This window comes from Poecile atricapillus, chromosome Z, assembly GCF_030490865.1.
Source record: "Poecile atricapillus isolate bPoeAtr1 chromosome Z, bPoeAtr1.hap1, whole genome shotgun sequence".
Taxonomy (NCBI): Eukaryota; Metazoa; Chordata; class Aves; order Passeriformes; family Paridae; genus Poecile; species Poecile atricapillus.
In genome coordinates this window covers 20880767-20900687 of record NC_081289.1, presented here as the reverse complement: position 1 = coordinate 20900687, position 19921 = coordinate 20880767, and the positions used below count along the sequence as shown (strand labels likewise).

Sequence of the window (19921 nt, the reverse complement as noted above, 5' to 3'; positions counted from 1 at the left end):
ATATATTACCAATTACATCTGCCACATTATTTGTGTCCAGGGGGAAAACATACATCAAACCACCCCCTCTCTCCAGGCAGGTCAGTACTGTACTAGAAGGAACACCGTGATTCTTCTTAATCAGTGGAAAAACAAACATGGTTTTGGCTCACTCACACACGATCTTTGTGTCCAGGATGACAAGCTGAGTAGCACTGCTGTGGTTCTCCGAGCTCACCGCCTGCCATGTGCCGTGGCATTCGTGACAGCATCATTGCCCTGTGGAGAGGAGAGAGGAGAGAAGGTACTGAGTGGGGCAAGGAGCTGGAGGGCATCTGAGTACCCAGCTGCAGGGACCTTGGAAATTGCTGCCCAGGAGGTTGGGGGAGCAGAGGGTAATGGAGTTAAAAGGAACTACAGCAAACAATCATAAATCCACTTAGAGACAGGGGTCGTGTCTGCAGAGGGCAGCACACTATGGTTTGCAGGGCTTCATTGCTAGACTGGGTTCAGTGGGGTTTTGTGTGCAGTGTTCAAGCCCAGCTGAGGGTTTCCCCATGTGTCCTGAAGGGGTTTTGTTCTGTGTCTGCTCCATCCTCATAGATTCATCACTGTGGCAGGGGTGAAGGCAGGGGTGTTGAAGCAAAGTGGAGAGATTGCTCGGCCTGTTACTTCTGAGTAGTTACTCATGGTAGGTTTTGGCTCACCAGAGCACCCCTCTCCTGAGCCACTCCTGTCCTTTGGGCTGCTGGGAATTAACTGGAAAAAGAGTGTTGGGTGTATTTAGATTTTTTAACTTGACTACTGAGCTTTGTGAGTGTGGAGTGACATCCATATTTTTCTACATGAATGTGTCAGTGTGTGCGTGCATGTTTGTGAGTGTGTCTGTGTACACATGAGCTCCAGGAAATCTCCTGAAGAGGAACATGGACTAGTGAAGTATGAGGAGACCGAGTCAAATACTGTCACACCTCCACATGAAGAAGTCCTCCATGTGCGCTGCAGAGTTTGTTGTGGTTTTGTTACTGAAGCGTTCATTCAGCTTTTAACTTTTTTAAGTTGAAAACAAGTCAAGGTTATGTTTGTGCTTAATAATTCAACAATGGTGCCAGCTCAGCATATTGTCCTTTTCTTCCCTAGTCATTCTGGTTTATTAAAAAGAAACACTGATGACAGATAGAAGGGTGAAGGAGGCTGTGCCTTTCTGCTCTAACTTCTGCTGGGTGCTGATTCCTTCCCCAGAAGTCCCCACGGATTTGTGTTCTTCACAAAATGTTTGCCCCAGCAGTACTATCCCTACCCTGGGCAGGGAAAGCTGGCAGCAAGTCAGGACTTAGCTGTCCTCCATGCACCACATCTTTTTTCTCTGAATAGGCACATTTTCTGTTTCAGTGGAATATTACTCAGAATCCTTCAGTAAGTCTGTCTCAGTGATGCATGATTTTCACTTTTGTTATGAGGTTGTGGGGTTGTTTTTTGGTGGTCTGTGGTGGTTTTTTTTAAGATTTAGAAGATCATTAACTCTTCTGAAACCAAATAAGCTTGCATTAAAATAGGTTTTTGTCTTTCCTGTAAAAATAAAGCTGTATTAGGAGCTAATTCTGCAACACGCTAATGTGTATGTTGCTTCATAAACAATGCTGTTCATTTCCAAGGGATCTGCTTTCCAGTGGTGGTATTGTCTCTGTGAATAAGAATAGATGAACACAATTTTATAAATCTTGCAGATTTATAAATCTCAGGAGCACTGAGAGCACACAGTGAAGCTCATGTTGTGTAACTCCCATCTCCAGTGTCCCTGAGCACAGACTAGCATTGTGCACATTTCCCACTCACAGACTTGGCAAGCAATCTGAAACATCATCTTCTTCTGTTCCGGCTCCTCAACTTTATCTATGCACCTCCATTTGCTCACAGTGTATCATCTCCTTGTCCCATCTTCACTCTGTGCAGGCCAGAAGCTACACAGTGGTTTTATGGGAATAAGCGGGGGGCTTAAGTCAGATCCACCAAAGTGTTTAAGATTGGATGAGTCTGAGGATTTGAGATTTGGCTTCTGTAGTCAGAACACTTTGCAGTATTTGACATGAGTTTTCCAGAGAGATAGATATATTCCTGGAGACAATGGGAATAGGAGTCTCTTTAGGCAGAGGAGGTAAAAATAACATGTACATTCCTGTTATTAAAAATGAAAAGGGGGAGAGCAAGAGAGCAGAAATCTTGAATGTTGTCAGTATAGTTCAACCCGGGGTAAGCATTTATTTTAGAGTGTAATATTTTATTTGTGTCAAATACACATATCTGGAAGAACCTGCTTTTTGTGTGTGTGCATGTGATGTATCTGAAGCCTGTATCCCATTTCCCTTTCCTGCCACTGAGCAAATGAAAAAAGCTGGGGAAGGCATCTTGACAACTGTGGTTTCACTCTGATGTTGTATTGCAGGTATGGCCTCGCATGTGCAAGTTTTCTCTCCTCATACCCTTCAGTCAAGTGCCTTCTGTAGCGTGAAGAAACTGAAAGTGGAGCCGAGTTCGAACTGGGATATGACTGGGTACGGCACACACAGCAAAGTCTACAACCAGAGCAAGAACGTGCAGTCCTCCCAAGCAGCCGCCGCAGCAGCCGTCAACGCCTCCCTCCAGATCCCCAATCCGAGCATCCCTTACGAGCAGACCATCATCTTCCCAGCAAGCACGGGGCACATTGTGGTTACATCGGCCAACAGCACTTCTGGTGTGGTTGCAGTGTCTGGGCAAACACTGGGCGGGCCACACAACCTGATGCGTCGCAGCACTGTGAGCCTTCTGGACACCTACCAAAAATGTGGACTTAAGCGCAAGAGTGAGGAGATCGAGAACACAAGCAGCGTGCAGATTATCGAGGAGCATCCGCCAATGATTCAGAACAATGCCAGTGGGGCCACTGTAGCCACCGCCACCACCTCCACGGCCACTTCCAAAAACAGTGGTTCCAACAGTGAAGGGGATTACCAGCTGGTCCAACATGAGGTGCTCTGTTCCATGACCAACACGTACGAAGTGTTAGAGTTTCTTGGCCGTGGAACCTTCGGACAAGTAGTCAAATGCTGGAAACGTGGCACTAATGAGATTGTGGCTATCAAGATCCTAAAAAACCACCCTTCTTACGCCCGGCAAGGCCAGATTGAAGTGAGCATCCTGGCTCGGCTGAGCACAGAAAGCGCGGATGACTACAACTTTGTCCGTGCTTACGAATGCTTCCAGCACAAGAATCACACATGCTTGGTATTTGAAATGTTGGAGCAGAACCTCTATGATTTCTTAAAACAAAATAAATTCAGTCCCTTGCCCCTTAAGTACATTCGACCAATTCTCCAGCAGGTAGCAACTGCCCTAATGAAGCTGAAAAGCCTGGGACTGATTCATGCTGATCTCAAACCAGAGAACATCATGCTGGTAGACCCATCCCGACAGCCGTATAGGGTCAAGGTCATAGACTTTGGTTCAGCTAGCCATGTGTCCAAAGCTGTGTGTTCTACTTACCTTCAATCCAGATACTACAGGTAAGAGACTGGGCTCATGTAACACTACTGGAAGTATTTTACCTGTGGGAATTTTCTTACATTCACTTAAACGGATGAGAGTCATCCCTTAATTCTAAACAGAGATGGATCTTAAGATGGCTTGTGGATGATAAGAAAAAATAATGTCCTAACCACTTGGCATTTACTTGCATTGAAAACCATTGTAAGTTTGTAAATAATAATAAAGTGTTGTAAAAATAGAGTTTTCCAGTTACAATTTAGAAAGTCTTTTACTTCTATCAGTTTGTTCTCTCTGGAACTGTTTTCATTCCAAGTCAATGATATAGGTTCTTGGTTTCAGAATTAGGGTTAATCTTTAACCTTTAACCTCAACAATCAATCCATATTTCAAATGTGTCTTCCAGTTGGTACTCATATACGAAACGAGGGACATAACGAGTGTAAGGTTGGCCCACAGGAAAACTGTATGGATGCAGAAGATGTTTTGTCAGTGATTAGTTTTCCCACAGGCTCTGAGTCTATGGGATCTTCTGGCTGGCTCTTGTCAGCTCTCCTTCAGGCAAGTAATGTTAGTGATTTGGTGTTGGACTGAGGACCAGTTGTAGTCTGTTGATTCCCACTCACAGTCCTTTGTTACGTGCCAGGAGGGAGTTGTGACCTCAGCATAGGTGTGCCTGAAGTGAAGTGTGTGAACCAGATATCCAGATATCCCTCTTCAGCCTGTTGAACAGTTTGAGCAGAGCAGCCTCTTTTCATAACCCCTGGCAGGGCATCCTTGCCCTCTGTCTTGACTCCGAGACACAAAGTCTCTCTTGTAGATGTTCTCGGACCCTCTCTTTGGTACCAGTCAGCTTGATTCAGCATCCTAGGGACCGAGAAAAGCACTTCTACTGCTGCTTCAGGGGTGGGGGGAAATCGTGAAGGGGGTGAAGGGAATTTGGCTTTAGATAACAGCTGAATTTAGAAATGTTCAGACCACATTTTTGTTGTTGTACTTCTGTGAAACAGGGGCAAAGAGAGAAAATCTGATCCTTCTTCATTACTGATTTAATGAAAATCAGTCCTGGCAGCATCCACAGCTCATCAGATGGGTTACAGAAAAGCAGGGCAGTTGATCTGTTTGTAAATAGAAATCTGTCCTATACATGGGGAGGACTGGGGATGAAAAACCAATGTGAGTTGATAACAGACCCTTTTCCTACTTCATAAATTTCATGGTGGCAAAGCCTACCTGAACTCTGAGCTTGGAGAGAGTTAATTTTCACAGGAACAGGAATTTTGACAGCGTAGCACTGCAGCAGCTGATCTTTATCAGCTTGTCCTTTGCTCTGAAGGAGGCCAGGAAAAAATCCCCAGCCCTAGTTTATACCTCAGAAGAAGCTTATTAAATAAGATATTCTACCTGATGACAGTCCCATCCTCCAGGATAGACATGTTTCTGTGGTAAATATGCAAAAGCTTTTAGAGTTGCAATTACCTGACAGACTAGGAAACAAAAAAAAAAGAAAGATAATACAGGCATTTTGTTGTTGAGTTACCTGTGATTCTGTGTTAGCAGCCTAGGTCCCTAGCTGAAAGACAGAAGGGGCAGCCAAAATGAAATATGTGACAGAAAGCAGAAATGAAAGAGAAAAATGGTTCATTCTCAGTGACAAACAAGGAATATTTTCATGGCAGTCTCTGGGGAGGAAAAGGCTTGATAAAATTTGCTTTTTTATATTTAAATGTTATTCCTGCCCAGTCTGAAGTTGCAGCTTCATAGATAATAAGTTCTGTCTGTCTAATTCCTCCCTTGTTTTCCATGCCTGAATTGGTGGGAGGAGGGGAAAAGGGACAGCAGCTCACCAGGAAGAAAAGAAAAGAGAAAAATCTCATTGGGTTGAATTAAATCAGCAGGGGGCTGCTGATTAAGCTAAATTCAAGTCATGAGGAAAATTTATGTTCTTCATTTTCTGATGGGGAAAATACAGCACAGAGTAAAGACCTCTTCCACTCTAAAGTGAATGAACTTTCATGCTAGGGGAGACACTGGGCTTTATAAAGATTTCATGTGTCTTCCATTTAATTTACACTTGTTCTGCTTGCTAGAGTATAAAAGACAAGGGGATGACTTCAAGAAATGGCACATTTAAGTTGCATGCAAAGGAAAAGCTTCCTCAGACTAGTAAAACCTCTCAGACTCTTAAGCAGTCATGCCAAAGGTGTGACAGAAGCCCTGTGCCCCATGCATTTATGGAAAGATGAAGCAGAGCACAGGGGAATATAAAGTAGAGGCTGGATCTCAGCTGGAGGTTTTTTATCATGGACTTTCACAAGAAAATTCCTAAATTGTCTCCATATTTTATTAACAACTTGCTTTTTCTTTTTCCTATCACTTCTTTTGAGAACGTGATGGCCAAATCCTTTGAAGGACTGAAAGGTGTGTGGGATCTTGCTCCATCTTAGAGCAATTTAAGGCCTTTCCTCCTGTAAATGATAGGCTCATTTTCCTCTCCCGAAGGTGGAAGATAAAATGTCTTTAAACAAACTCTGTGCTTTTTCTTGACCTGAATCTGCAAAACCCAGCATAAAGCCAAGAGAGCTCCATGGCTGCTTGCAGGCTTTCCATGGGTGATTTGCCTTTGCTGCCGTGTGACGTGCTCTGAAGATGAGCAGGATCCCTCAGCCCTGTTTCTTGTGGGAAGAATGGTGGGCAGACTTGCTCTTGTACTGCTGGCACTGCTCAGGGGCCCTCGCTGGGTGCCCCAATCCCAGAACTGTCTCTGTCTCACCAGGGATATTTCTAAGCCAGTGCTCTCTGGAAGGGTGGTAATGGTATTGAGGTAACAGAGGAGGATGAAAAATATCAAAAATGGTATCAAAATGTCTTTAGTCCAGCAGAATTTAGCTCCCAACCCTCTTAAGAGGACACAGCCTCCTCCAAGCTAGATCTGCTGCCACAAGTGGTACTCTGGAGATCATTCTCCTAACTGTAGGGAGCCCATGGGAGGCAGAACATGGCAGCCTAAGGTGAGCAGTGCAGGAACGCCCCTGCTGCCAAGAATCCCTCTCTGGGAGGGCAGTGCCCTTGTGTCTCCAGTGCCTGCCACGGAGAACGGAATGGGAGATCATTGAGATAGTTTTTGTGATCTCCATTTTGCAGAGGGTCAGAGGAATGAATGACCAGAGAGATCTCTTCTGGGTTGATCAGCTGTGTATGAACAGCTCCTTGAGAAAACCCACATCCTGAGAAATACAGGGCTCAGGCTCCAACAGATGGCCCCTTTGTTAGAGCCCCCATTCATGCACCCATGTGGAAGAGGGGGTACTGCCCTCTGGGAGGCTGGGGTGGCAGAGGGAGAGTTGAGGTTGTCCCTTGTTGGAACGAGAGCTCTTCCCTATCATGGGGTGGCAGCACGGGGGTGCTTGAAGCAGCTGGGCAGCTCATGGGGGCACCACAAGTTTGTTACCTTGCCCTCTTGGCTTTTCTTTGCTGTTCAGCTGAAACAGCTGCTGTGGTGGCACCTTGGGAGATGATAGTGTTTTGCTAATTAATGGTGTAATCATCTTATGAGATTTAAGTCTTTCAGAATTAGCAAAATATTGCAGATATAAAATAACGGCTGTCACCCCTCCACTATTAGCGAATAAATTCATGTTTGGTTCCTTGTTTTCAAAAAGCTTTAGGTATGTGGCTTGTCTGGCTTGGGTTGAGATGTCTGCTTTGTAGGTAAGTGGCCTTTGATGAAATGTTTGGATAACAGAGAATGAAGCTGAGTACCAGTTTGAAGAGGTGTTTATCAGTCTGGTTTCAGACACTGCAAGAAAATATGCATGCATAAAGGCTACCTGCATGTTATCAACCACCCATACAGAGTGTGCAGGCGTGGTTTTTAACTGGCTCTACATGCTTAGCTGGGTGAGTGCAGGTCCTGAGGGAATGCAGGGGGCTAAACTGGATCAGTCTTGCCACACATGGACATTGTGCCGTGACAGGTATCGGTCTTTCAGCCCTGCTGACTAGAAGCCAAAACAAGGTAGATTTCTGAGCAAAGTCACAACCTGTTCCCCATTGTGTGACTCACAAATGTGTCATTCTGGTCAAAACTGCCCTTTAAATGAGGCAGGTGTAATGACACAGGGATAGGCTATGCTTTTTTGTTTACTCAATGAATTGGCACCTGCTATGTCCTTGTATAACAGTGTGATGCACTTATATTTCAAAATTTTTGCCATTCTGGACTTGCAAAAACGTCTCTATCTCAGATTTGACTGCATTTGCAGCTGTGGGAGCCACATTGCTCTACCAGTCTGTTTCACTCCTACATGCAACATTCACTGCTTTACTGACTCTGCCTCTCCAAGGTAAAGAGCAGGATGGATTGAGGAGGAAAGGTTCTTGTGGGGACTGGAGTGAAACCACAAAGTTCACTGCTGAAGTCCAAGTGGTGATGATCACACCTGGTAGGACTGCAGGCTTGCAAAACTGGCAAAACATTGCAGAAGACTTTGTGGAGAAAAGCAGACTTCAAGCTATACTATTTTAAGCAGTTGTTAATTTCTTTCCTAAGGACCCTTGGAATTTGAAGTTGATTTTTTTCAGAATCAAAATGCAGCAGGATTTTTTTTTCAAAACCAACATCGGGATTAAATGAATCTCAGCTTTATTGTACCCAGACTACCAAGTCTTGGAAAGCAAGAGACATTTAGCTGAAAGTTTTTTGCTTTGGCCCACTTTTGGGATAGTCAGGCTGGGTTGGTTTTTTGGTTTTACAGAACACATGCAAAAACAGTTCTTTCCTAGTTCCTTTGTGTGTAAATCACCCTGGGGAAGGAATGGTAAACCAACATTGTGCTCATGGTGCATCCAACAGGAGATTCAGTGTCTGTACTCCCTACCTGGGGTCTAATTTAAAACAGAAAAGCCTGTATTTCAGCCGAAACAATCTCCTCAGACTAGACCTTCCCTAGTGTTTTCTCTGCTGAAACCTTCTTACTATTTCCCTAAGTATTTTTTATTTTTCTCTGAGCAAACATGTCAGCTCCTCCTTATGTTCACAAAGCTTGTGCCCCTTTCCTTGTGCCACCACAGCACCTTCCTGCCCAGCTCCAGCTCGTGATGCTGGCCTGGCTCCGAGAGGCGCCCCGCGTCCCTGTGTTGAGTCAGAAGGACTGTCTGTCACAGGAGAGTTTGTTTATTTATTAACCAAGTGAATAAAATATGCCCAGTTACGTGCCTCTGGGCCCAAGAAGACTTGCAACAAAGGGCTGTTTGCAAGGAACCTGACAGGGAGCCATTCTCCAGCAAAGAGAAGTCTCTGCTAGACCAAGGAAGGGAGAAGTCTCATGCTGTTTCCTTTTACCTCATCTGTGTCTGAGAGGTGGAAAATCAAACATTGCAGCTGAATGCTGAGCCAATCCTTTCAGTCCCCTCTCCTCTCTCTGGAAACAGATGCTATATGGCAAAGATGGGGCACTGATAGCAATTACTCCTGCAGGTGTCAGTTTTGTCTTGGTGGCTGGAAAGGAAGGAACTTGTGTGTCCACGGGCAGGGATCAATTCATTAAGGGTGTTTTGGATCAGAGATGAGTATGTGAGCAGCAGCCAGAGGCAGGTACCAGGCTTGGAAGCACTGTTCTTCCATCAGCTGGTGCCACCCCTCAGGTGAGGGGCTCTGGTTCTGGTGTAAAAGAGCAAACAAAACTTGGGGAAAGAAAGGTAAACGTAATTTTCCCAAGGCTGCTGCGGCTTTTAAACTCATCAGTGATCCCCACAAAAGGAATGGCAGGTCTCTGGATGCAATCAGCCCCATTCACCCTCAGGGGCACTTCCCACAACCCAGGCAGTGCTGTGCAGGCAGGGAACAGAAGCAGGAGCAGAACTGCTGATGTGGCTGTTGACCAGTGCTCAGCAGTCAACCACCAGCTCTGACACAAACTGCCCAAACAGAGGGAACACACCTCATCCTTCTCCACATCACCTCCAGAGGGATATGATTTTAGAACTGTATTTGCCTTTCCCTCTACCCCCTCTACTCCATAACTTACCCATTTAAGCAAAACCTTCCCTCTGTGGATGTTTGCACCACCCAGTGCCACACAGTCCCACGCCTGGGGCTGACCTCCCCAAAAGCAGTACCTTACAGTTCGGAAACAAATAACTCTTCAAATGGGGCTAAGGTGGAGTTCCCACGTGCTTGCTTTCAGGGCTTGCAGAGAGGAAGGCAGTGTGCAAATAACACGTGTTACCAGTCCTTGCACTGCCGCCTGAAGTCATCATGATAACACGAACATCACAAGCCTTCTTTCAAACCCAGCAGAGAATCCTAAACTAATCCCTTCTTTGTACTCTCTCTCAGAGTAATTTCAGTAACACTGTGGGGATCAGGGAGTGGTTTGGAAGTCACACTCTCCCCACTGGTAGTGATGCCTTAAGTTTCAGCTTTCATGTTTCCCAGATTCTTTACTGCATTAGTGTGTAACTCTGAACTTCATACAGAGTGTTAGCAAGCTCTCTTCACAGCTTAGCTTGACAAAACAATCCTTTTCCAGCCTGAGAACCAAGGACACCATTGCAGCTTGAGGCCCAAAACAATATAAACAACAGCAAATTGAGGAGAGCAATCTAGGAGGATGGGACTTCATAACCTGAAGCTGTAATTGGACAATTAACCCCAATATGTAAATGGACCAAAACTTTTATATAAAAGTGTGAAGACTCATGACCTGTCATCCACCTTGGGTCCATCTGGGGTGGAGCCATGGCTGGGCTCTTGTAGTGCCCAAGGTTTATCCTTTGAAGGCCTCTTTAATAAATACCTACTTTATTCCTTTAACACTGTCTTGCCTCTGTTCCAGGTAGCCTCCCGAGGCATCAGTGGGTTGGCTACAGGTGTTTGGTTTATGGTTTTTTTTTTTTCATTTCTTCTCCTGCTACTGTTTCTCTCTCATCACCACCAAAACAAGCCTGTCACAAGATTTCTGCTGTCTATTTTTCTTCTCTTAAGCTTTCTAAGCACAGTAAGTCCTCTTAAGGCTGCAGCCTGGTGAAATGATGTGAAAAATCAAGGTCACTCTTGTATTTACTGTACCAGGGCAAGCCTGAAACAGGTACAAATATCCAGGTTGTTTTACTTAAAAAGAACTACTTACCTACAAGAAATCAAAAGCCTCCCATAGCAGCTATTGGCTGTAGCACTTCAGACTCCATCTCTGTGCTACATAAAAGACACACAGTGTTTTGGTATAGATACCTGTGCCCAGCTCGGGGCTGGGATGTAACCAAGCTCAGTGCGGTGACAGGCAGCTGCAGCGACAATGAGAGTGAAGGCACAATTTGCAGGGCTACAGCAAGAGCCAGATGCAATCAGAGCCGGCTGTTTGCCTGTGTATGAAAAGCATAAAGTTCTATCTCTGCTTCTAGTGGCTCACTTCTGTGGTTTTGTGTTTGCCCTTCTTTCTCTCCTCCCACTCAAGTCACTTCCTCACCAAGTGCAAAGGAAGCAGAGCAGGGAGAGGGTGCTCTTCATCTCCGGTGACAAAACAGCGGCAGCAGCTCATAAGGAGCAGTGGTGTGGTGACCCACAGATGTTACTCCAACAATAGATGGCCAGTGAAGGAGAGTGCACTGCAGTCACACTTACACACTAGCAGCATTTTCTGTGACTTCCTACATTTATTTCAATGCGTATTTGGGTCAGGGCAGTAGCTGGCCAAGGGCAGAGGTGGCTGCTGAGAAGCAAAATGAGGAGAGGTGAGGGGCTGTTGGGATGAGTTCGGTGCTCCAAGTGTGAAAATAAAAGAATTATGAGCAGTGAGATTCCTCATCCTCTCCTGAGTATGAAAAAGCATTAACAACACAGTTTGTACAGGATTTCAGGGATACTTTGCTCAAGTACCGTGTATTTAAATCCTATCAGGTTTTTACCTCCCCCCGTACATTTGCTCAGTGCAGGCAAGAGATGTAAATGTAACATGGAGGAAGCTTACTGTGTCTGTGCATTCATTAGCTTCACAAGTTCTAGGCCCCAGCACAGCGGTACTGGAAAGCTGTATTACACTGAAGAGCGTTTTCTGGTTAGAAAGTATTTCTGCTCTGCTGCTCGTTAGCAATGAGGTTAGAAAAGTGACTGGTGTTGGTTTATAAATGAATGAGTTATTATCATTACCAGAAGAGAAAAATTACCTGAAGATGCGACATTTAGTATGGGGTTATACATTCCCCAGCTTCAGACCCCTGAATGACATGACTCCAGTCCTCAGTTTCTACCTTCTCAAGCCATTTGCTGCACTGATGCCTCAAATTAGCCTAAGCTTATGTAAATGCACCTTATTCTCAGGTGGGGGCTCAGTAGCTACCTCCTTCTCCAGGTCATGCTGGGGAACAGGAGTTACTTTCAAGCAGTTGAGAGTGGTTATCTTGCTTGAAAAACACTAATCTTGTGGCCTGACTTAGGCTGAGTTGTAGCCACGGCTGTTACCTGTTTAAGAAGGAAGGTCAAGGAAACGTCCTTTGCCTTTTTAGGCAAGATCGTACAGAAGTTGTTCTGTGGTGCTTTACAAGGAAAAAAGAAATGCAGAATGTGTGTATATATAGATAAAGATATATATTTATATATACACACACACACACACTGTGAGAGATTCACAGTTCAAAGAGAAAGAAGTAAAAGGGAAGTGGCTTTAGGAACTGAGAAAGGGGAGGGGCAGAAGAGGAATCCTCTTACAGACCGTGGTTACCTGGAAGTTGCTGCTTCCCACATAAGGAAAGGTGTGGGAGGAAAGATGAAGTTTCAGCTTCTTGCTATTTGGAGACTTTCAAGGCCAGAGAACCAAACAGGACAGCATCCCTCTCCTGCGATGGGCTGGAAAGTAACCTGTGAGTCCCTGAGTGGCAGCTTGACCTTTGTTTTTTGCTTACTTAAGGACAAAAGTAATTGCAGACATTGTTTTACTTACACAGACATGAGTCATTTTGCTTTACCTTTAATTTTTTGTTTTACCTTTATTCTGCCTTTGTGACTGCATGGAACCAGTACTTGGGTGAACATCCAGGTTCTGTCCCTGCTTTTTCTGGTTTGCATTAGCCAGAGAGTAGCAGACTTCTACCACTACCAGATCTGGTGTTTGTCTCCAAAGGCTTCTGCTCAGGGAGAGAGGCAGAGTAGATGTGGGGGAATTGTCCTGAATCTAACTCAAGTGACTCTGAATTGAAAATTGTGCACTTCAGAGAGTTGGGTAAACTCCGTTTCATTATTTTGCTTTTTGTCAACCAGTGCCATTTGTAGCTGATTTGAAGCAGAAGTTCCCAAGAGCAAGTGTAATACCCCAGGTCTGATAAGACATGAAAAGTGCCAAAAGTTTTATAGCGTCATCACTGAATTTCTACCTTTGGTGCAGTTTTCAGATAATGCTAGTGTCTTAAACAGCTTTTGAGCACAGGAATGTCACCAGCTGAAGCCTTTAAAGGATAAGGAGAATTGTGTGTTCTAGCAGCTGATGCTTGTGCTCACATAGAGGCAGAGAAGGAGAAGTTAGCAGTGTTTCAGTTAACTTGACATCAGGAGGAGCTGTACTGCACTGAGTTGTTTTAACTGCACATAGGATGGGTGGTTGGCTTGTGGCAATACTGCTGAGCAAGACCATGTTTTCTGCCTGTACTCTCCAGTCTAGATGTAGGTGTCTGTACCATTCACCTTGTGCTGTTCTCTTGGAATGCTCTGCTTCCTGTGTTTACAGCATCTCATGCACAAAGATTTTTGTGGCTGAGGCCCTTAAACAAAAGAGTATTAGGGTATAACAGTACATATGACAATGAGGGGTAGCACACGTGTTAATGTGACAGCTGGTGTACAGAAGGAAAGCTGATGGCCTTTTTTGGATTCACCAGGGTAAGAATTTGTGTTTCCAAAAGTTGCTTCCATGCAGAGCTCTGCACTCCATGTCTGGGAGGGGGGTGGAAGGAGCATCTGATGAGTTAAGAAAAGTTTCAATATATTTAGTCTTAAGAGTGTTTTGCTTGCCAGTGGGAGACTGCAAACATAGAATAGTCATCCAAGAGGAAAATGGAGTATTTCTTTGATGCTCACAAAAGTATTAAGAGAGGCAGATGAAATCTGAAATGTAAACAGGTTCAGCTGAGACTATATGAATTTGCTGGCTACTGTGCTAAGCAGTTAATGATGAAATATTGCCAGTTGATTTCAGTAGGTAAAAAGAAGTAATGGTGATGGCCTTTATCAGAAATAAAAGCTTATCTAAGTGATCTCATCCCCATAGTTGTCAAAAATTCAGCTCATGTCATTGTTAGCCTGTTAAATTAGTGGACTGGATTCTGAAGGGCTGCATGAGCACAGGCAAGAGCAGGATGTAGTCATATTGCTGTTTCTGGAAATGCTTTTCTGGAGGCTCATTTGATAACCTATCTCGTCTTGGCAGGTGCATGAGGGAGCAGGGAAGAGAATGGCACTATGGGCTGGATTTCACTTAGCATTGCCAATATGGGTACAGGGATGTGGTGGCTCCAAATGTATTCCTTTGTAAGGAGGTCAAGGTACAGCTTGATGTGTAAGATATATAATGAGTGACAGAAAGAAAGGCATGTTAACTGTGTTGGAAGATAACATTCTGTCTTTTGAATGGATTCTTGTTATTGTCGCTGATGTTACTTTCAGCAAAAAAATTATGTTGAAATTATTCTTTTTTCTCCATTGTTTAGCTCTTGTTCTCGGCTTTGTTATGGCCACAAAGAGAGGATAAAAATGGATTGGCACAAAGTTGGATTTCCTGTATCATTTAGAGTTATGTTTTCAGCCCTTAGCACTTTGGTAGGGTCTGTTCTTCATTTTGAAAATAGCAATAAAAGAGCAGAGAACATAAGAAAACACAATTCTATCTTTTTTTTTTTTTTTTTTCTTCTTCTAATGAAATTGTCAGTGCTAGCCTGAACTCTGCCTCTGATCTGTATGAAGTCTCTGAACTGTGCCGTTGGAAGAAAGCAGATCCAGAAGGAGAGATAAAATATCCATGTGCCTGGCTACTTTAGAAGGTAGTAAAAAGCTCCCGACGTCTTGCTTGTTTTTAATCTGTATGTTTATGTCTACATAAATCCTTTGGGAATAAACTTTAAACATTTACATTGGATTTAGAGAATTACCTTCCAGCATCAGTACCTATGATCCAGCAAGAGTAACTAAGATTAAGTTTGTATGAATGGCCCTCTTGGCTTTCAGAGGCATGGGTAATGTGAAAATGTATTGAATTGCTGCTCAGATGGGAAATGGCAGTGATGAGCATGAGGTGTTGCAGTGGATTTGCTGTCTGCCTGTGGTTGTTGGAGGTATTGGGTGTGCACGGGGAGACAGCTCATGTCTTGGGAAAAGGATCTGTCTGCAGTGTGTGGCAGCCAAGCATCAAGACACAGCTGGCAGCCCCCACCCTGTGCCACTTTGGTGGGGAGCTGCTGTTGAGTGGCCCTTGAACAAACCCAAGCCTTCAGACCCCTCATCAGAGAAGGGAGGAATTGGCAGCTGCTCTTCCAGCAGCTCTAGAAGTGCAGCAGTGTCTGCCCCATGTACATTGTGAGGATCTTTTCCTAGTACCTTGATGCTCATCTCAGGCTCTGAAGGGCAGCCAAAGTAGAAGTTGGAGAGAGAAAAATCAGCAGCAAACCCAGGATATGAGAGGTTGGCTCAGATGAAAACAGAGGATGGCAAAGGTCAGAGTTGCTCTAGGCAGCCGACACAGCCAAACAGACCACTCCTTGCAGCCCCAGCCTGTGGTTTGGTCTTCCATGGGATTTGAGGAGGTTCATTTCCAGTTCAAGGTGTGTGCTTTTGAGCAGCTGTTGAGTTCTAGCTCCTAGACACACTCACAGCTTTTACCTTAGCCTCGGGCTACAGGTTCTGATTACTGCCCACAAAATGACATTTGAAGTTGTGTAAGAATTCTGTGTGCAGGATATAACTCTTGTCACTGCTTTTGTAAGGGGGCTGTCACAACAGCCCAGTGACAGCACAGAAGGAAGAGCACGGTGCTTGGTTTTTGGCAGAAAATGTCCCTGACTTGCTGTATCACACAAGATCAAACCACATGCCAAGCGAGGGCTGCGGGGAGTGGGGTTGGTTGCAAACTTTGAGGTTTTTAGAGCCACAGGTATGCTCAAGTATCTTGTGAAATGGCCACTTCCATGATATTTCCTCCACACTTTTGCCTTTTGAGAGATGCACATTGCTGGTTTTTTCCTTCTCCAGCAGGAAGGGTGCATTTGCCCGATCCTGCATTGCCTCGCCCGGCGTTTCGGAGCTGTGGCACGCTACAGGAGTTGCTGCTGTGGTGGCGTTGGTGGGCAGCGTGGCCAGGCTCTGGGGTACATCTCTGCATGATGCTTGGCCACGTCTGCCATGCTCTGGGCATGCCCACGTGCCTCGCAGTGAGCCAGGGCTCCCGCACGCCCACGCGGTGGCCAGAGAGCTGGCAAGCAGCTGGCATTGGCAGCAGCCCCCGCGGCTGCCAGAGGGGAGCAGGAACCCTGTTAGCACGGGCAGGAGGCTGCCGTGGCCACAGCCTGAGCTTGCTTTGCTTGAAGCTGGCACAAGATTTTCCAAGGAGGCCTTGACTGACCAGGAGCTTAAAGGCTTTCTTATCTGTGGAGAGTGACACAAGCTGGTGGCAGCCCGTAATTAATAAAGATGCTAACCCTCCTTATGCAACCAGGGGATGTCTGACAGCGTTACTAGGTAGTTGCTCAACAACAAGGCGTGTTACAACTAACCAGCTGGGACCAATTATGAAAGCCTCACTAATGCTAGCAAGCACTTGCCTGTTGGCATTGCTGAAGTTGAAGAGATGAATGACTGCTGTGCAGCACGCGGGCAGGCTCGTGGTCGGGCAGTGCGTGGCGTGCAGCTGAAGCCCAGCCAGCACATTGAGCATGGGGCGTCTCTGCTCTGGGATGTGCTTGCTGGGCATGGATGAGCCTCTGTGCCCAGCACTGTCTGCACCCTTTGCTCCCAGATGCAGGATGAGGAGGCACCCCCAGGGCTGCAGCACCATCTCTGTCAGCATCCACAGCTTCTCCCACCCCCCTGCTGCTGCGGCAGCACCAATATATGCCCAGTACCTCCTCAGCCGCCTGCTATGGGTAGGAAAAGGGGAGGGAGGGAGGGAGGGAGGGAGGGAGGGAGGGAGGGAGGGAGGGAGGGAGGGAAGCGGGGGCTCCTACTTAAGGCTGCCTCATGAATTTTTAGTCACTACATGAAGATTTCAAGAGTGTGCAAATAAAGCATAAAATGAAGCAAAAGACTAAGTGGCACTGCACAAAAGGAGGGGAAGAAACCCACCCCAAAACACTGAATTGTTGTCCAAAAGGTGCCAGCCATTAGAGAATAATAATAGTTTTTGTGTGCGGTGCAGCTGGGGCCACAGTTGCAGAAGGAAGGTCCTCGGTGACCTGTGTGATGGCTCTGTTTGTTTAATGTGCTAAAACAAAGAACTGAAAAGCAGACAGGATCCTCACAGATAGTCTCAGGACTTCTCTCTCAGTTCCTGTGTCTGTGCCCTCTTTCGCTGTGTGCGTGTGTGTCCTCATGCTCCAAATGCAACTAATCACAGCTCCGTGCTCTAGGATGCCTTCTGTCGTGCATCCCTTGTCACAGGGCACTCCCTGGTTGTTCACTCGCTACTTTTGTAATTTAGAAACTACAGCAAATAATAAAAAGTCAAATGGTTACTATTTTATTGTCTGCTTTTATAATTCTCTGTCCTTCAGAATGAGCTCAGTGTAATGACATTATTCCCACCCCTCCATCCTGACCTCAGTCTTTTTCTATCCATTTAGCAAATGCTGCAGCTTGCTCTGTTTTTAATGGGTGGGAATCAATGTGGCTTTTTAAAATTGGATTCTCTCTGCCTGCACAAACAAAATCAATGGTGTTATTGAGCATGTGCAGGTCTGTGTGAACAGGAGCAAGCCAGCAGGGTTTGCCACCTCAGCGAGGCTGGGGCAAAGCTTGTAGCTCACACAGGGACGATCACTCTTTATTTCTCTGTCATTTTGGTGAAGGCTGACGAGCAGCTTGGTAGTGTTTAGCAAGTAGAGCTTAGGGTGTACTTTTCATCAGGTTAATAAGAGTTTTGAAGTGGTCAGTGCTAGGCTGTTAAAATGGGCTAAAACCAGACCAGTCTGAGTGCCTGCAGGAGGTTTGAAGATCCCAGTAAAATGACGTTTAATCCAAAGCGTGCTTTATTTCAGTATGACTTTACAATCAGTTTTGCCACATCTTCTGGGATTCTTCAACTGTTGCCTGATCAGACCTTCGCTCTCAGAAGTGAGTTTCAGGCAAAATAGGGTTTTGCTTCCTTCAGGCTAAGCATTTATATACAAACAAACAGGATGGGAAAAGTATGTATCTATGTCTGTCTTTTCTGGCAGATTGAGTGTACTAATACTGAGCTGTCATGGGAAAGCTGACTGGTAGGATTAGTCATGGCCTTGGGAGATGGAGGGAAGGGCAGATTCCAGATGGATGGTATTGGTTTGGGGTTTTTATACTTACTACTTCTTCAGGTGTGATCTTCAGATTTAACAGTATCAGGATTTTATTGTGAGATGTGGAAAGAATGGGTTCTTCCAGCATCCTCTCATGGAGACTGAAGTGTCATCCATAAGATCACGAGGCTGTGGTAGATGATTCGTGGGATTATAGGAACTGGTAATGTGGAGAATATTTTCAATTAAAACTTAGCTCTGGAGGGTTTATCACGATCCTTGCCACCAATGTTGTCCTGACTGCGCAGAGCACCCCAAATCTGTGTGTGTACTTGTCTTCCAGGGGATAGAGTGATACTGCTGACTCTGTGAGATGGAGCAGAGCAGTCTTCCTGCTGCAGACACCACTGACAGGTTGGGTTCAAACCAGCGACTTCAGCTGTATGTGAAAGACTCCAGAACCTTTTATCAACCTGCAGGGCCAGTCAGTCATCTCACATAAATGCACATGCCAGTGCTTGTTTTGAGCAGGGCTTTGTTGGGAGCACAGCGAACTCAGTGTTTCGAGTGAGAGCAGAGATTTCTGGCTGTATGACAGAATGGGTTTTCTAATGCTCCTGGCAGCTGAGGAGCTTTGGGTTCTGAACAGGAAGGGGTGGCAAGAAGGGACCTTCTCCTACTGACCGCACCAGTTTGTTTGGTGCTCTATGTTTTCTAGATGAAGTAAGAGTTCATTTTGAAATGCTGGAGTAGTGATGAGTTGAAAGGAAGATTTGTGTTTCTAATGTCTTCATATCCCCACAAACAGGAGGAAATCTTAAACTGGTGTTTGGCTCCTGACAGCAACTTCTGCTGGGGTGACAACCCTGGGATTTGTTCAGTGAAATCCTCTGACTTTACTTTTCCTGACCCACTTCTAATTTCTTGATTGTTTTTTGTTTTAAGTACTGTAAATCCCTGTCACTCCTGGATTTCACTTGTAAATGGGGCTGGGGGGGGGGGGGGGGGGCACATGTTTCTAACAAAACGAGGAAATTAATCTTCTCCTTCTGTTCTCTGTTTGTGTGGGGATTTCTTTATGGCCATCCTTTAATTGTGTGATTGTGAGTGGCCTGGACAAATGAGACAGTTTAAGTATCCTGCACTCAGTGTAGCTCATCCACGCATACATTATGAAGTACACAGAGAAGCTATAAATGATGCACGACTCGTTTCTCAGTGCAGGGCTGGCTGCGTCTGTGTGTACTGGTGCACCCCCTTTTTCACTGTGCAAATACAGTTCAATCCATGCAAGAAACTTGGTGAGCATTAAATATCATTTAAAAGAAGCTAAAAATGTGACTTTATTGGTTTATTTTCTTTCCACAGACAACAAAGGTCCTACTTAATTATTTTCAAATGTTGGCAGCAGTGGGGTTTTCTGCAACTTGCAAATCAGTGCAAGAAGCTTCCCTTGCCTGAAATGTTTTCACCAAAGGGTCCAGTCCTGTAGCAATTTGTTAACCACCTGATTTCCACATGTAATGTTATTTTAAATCCCTACAGTGGGGTTTTTTTCATATGTGCTGGTGTGCTGATTAACTCTGCAAAACCTCAGTGTATTCTAGAATGTGCCAGGGTGTGCTTTTTCCTCTTCCTTTGTGAAGTCCCTAGGACAGATAGGTCATTTTTATTGTGGAGAGGCTTCTGCTAACTCTGAGGGCAAGAAGCTTCTCGTGCTGCTTCTCTCCAGTGACAGCAGTGTGCTCTGCTGGGAGGGCTGAACAATGTTTAAACCCAGGCAGAGACTTCCAGGTAGGAGTTCTGCTCCTTCCCAGGCACTCCTGCTGTCCCAGGTTCCCTGTGTGCTAGTACAGAAATGGGTGAAATATGTTGATCAGCCTTTGGTGGGGGGGAAAAATAACAACAGATTCTTCTGAATTTTAGGTTGGGATTTATTGAGTTGCAGCCT

At 45.3% G+C, this 19921-nt stretch overlaps 1 protein-coding gene across 5 annotated transcripts in view; it reads left to right on the top strand.

The window, feature by feature from the left end:
- The window catches only part of LOC131573787 (homeodomain-interacting protein kinase 2), a 145458-nt gene that overhangs the window by 47735 nt on the left and 77802 nt on the right, over positions 1–19921 (top strand). For all 5 annotated transcript variants that reach the window (XM_058828042.1, XM_058828043.1, XM_058828040.1 and 2 more), the window contains exon 2: positions 2423–3521. In XM_058828042.1, coding sequence (XP_058684025.1) covers positions 2423–3521 — 1099 coding nt within the window. The remainder of the gene's footprint in view (positions 1–2422; positions 3522–19921) is intronic.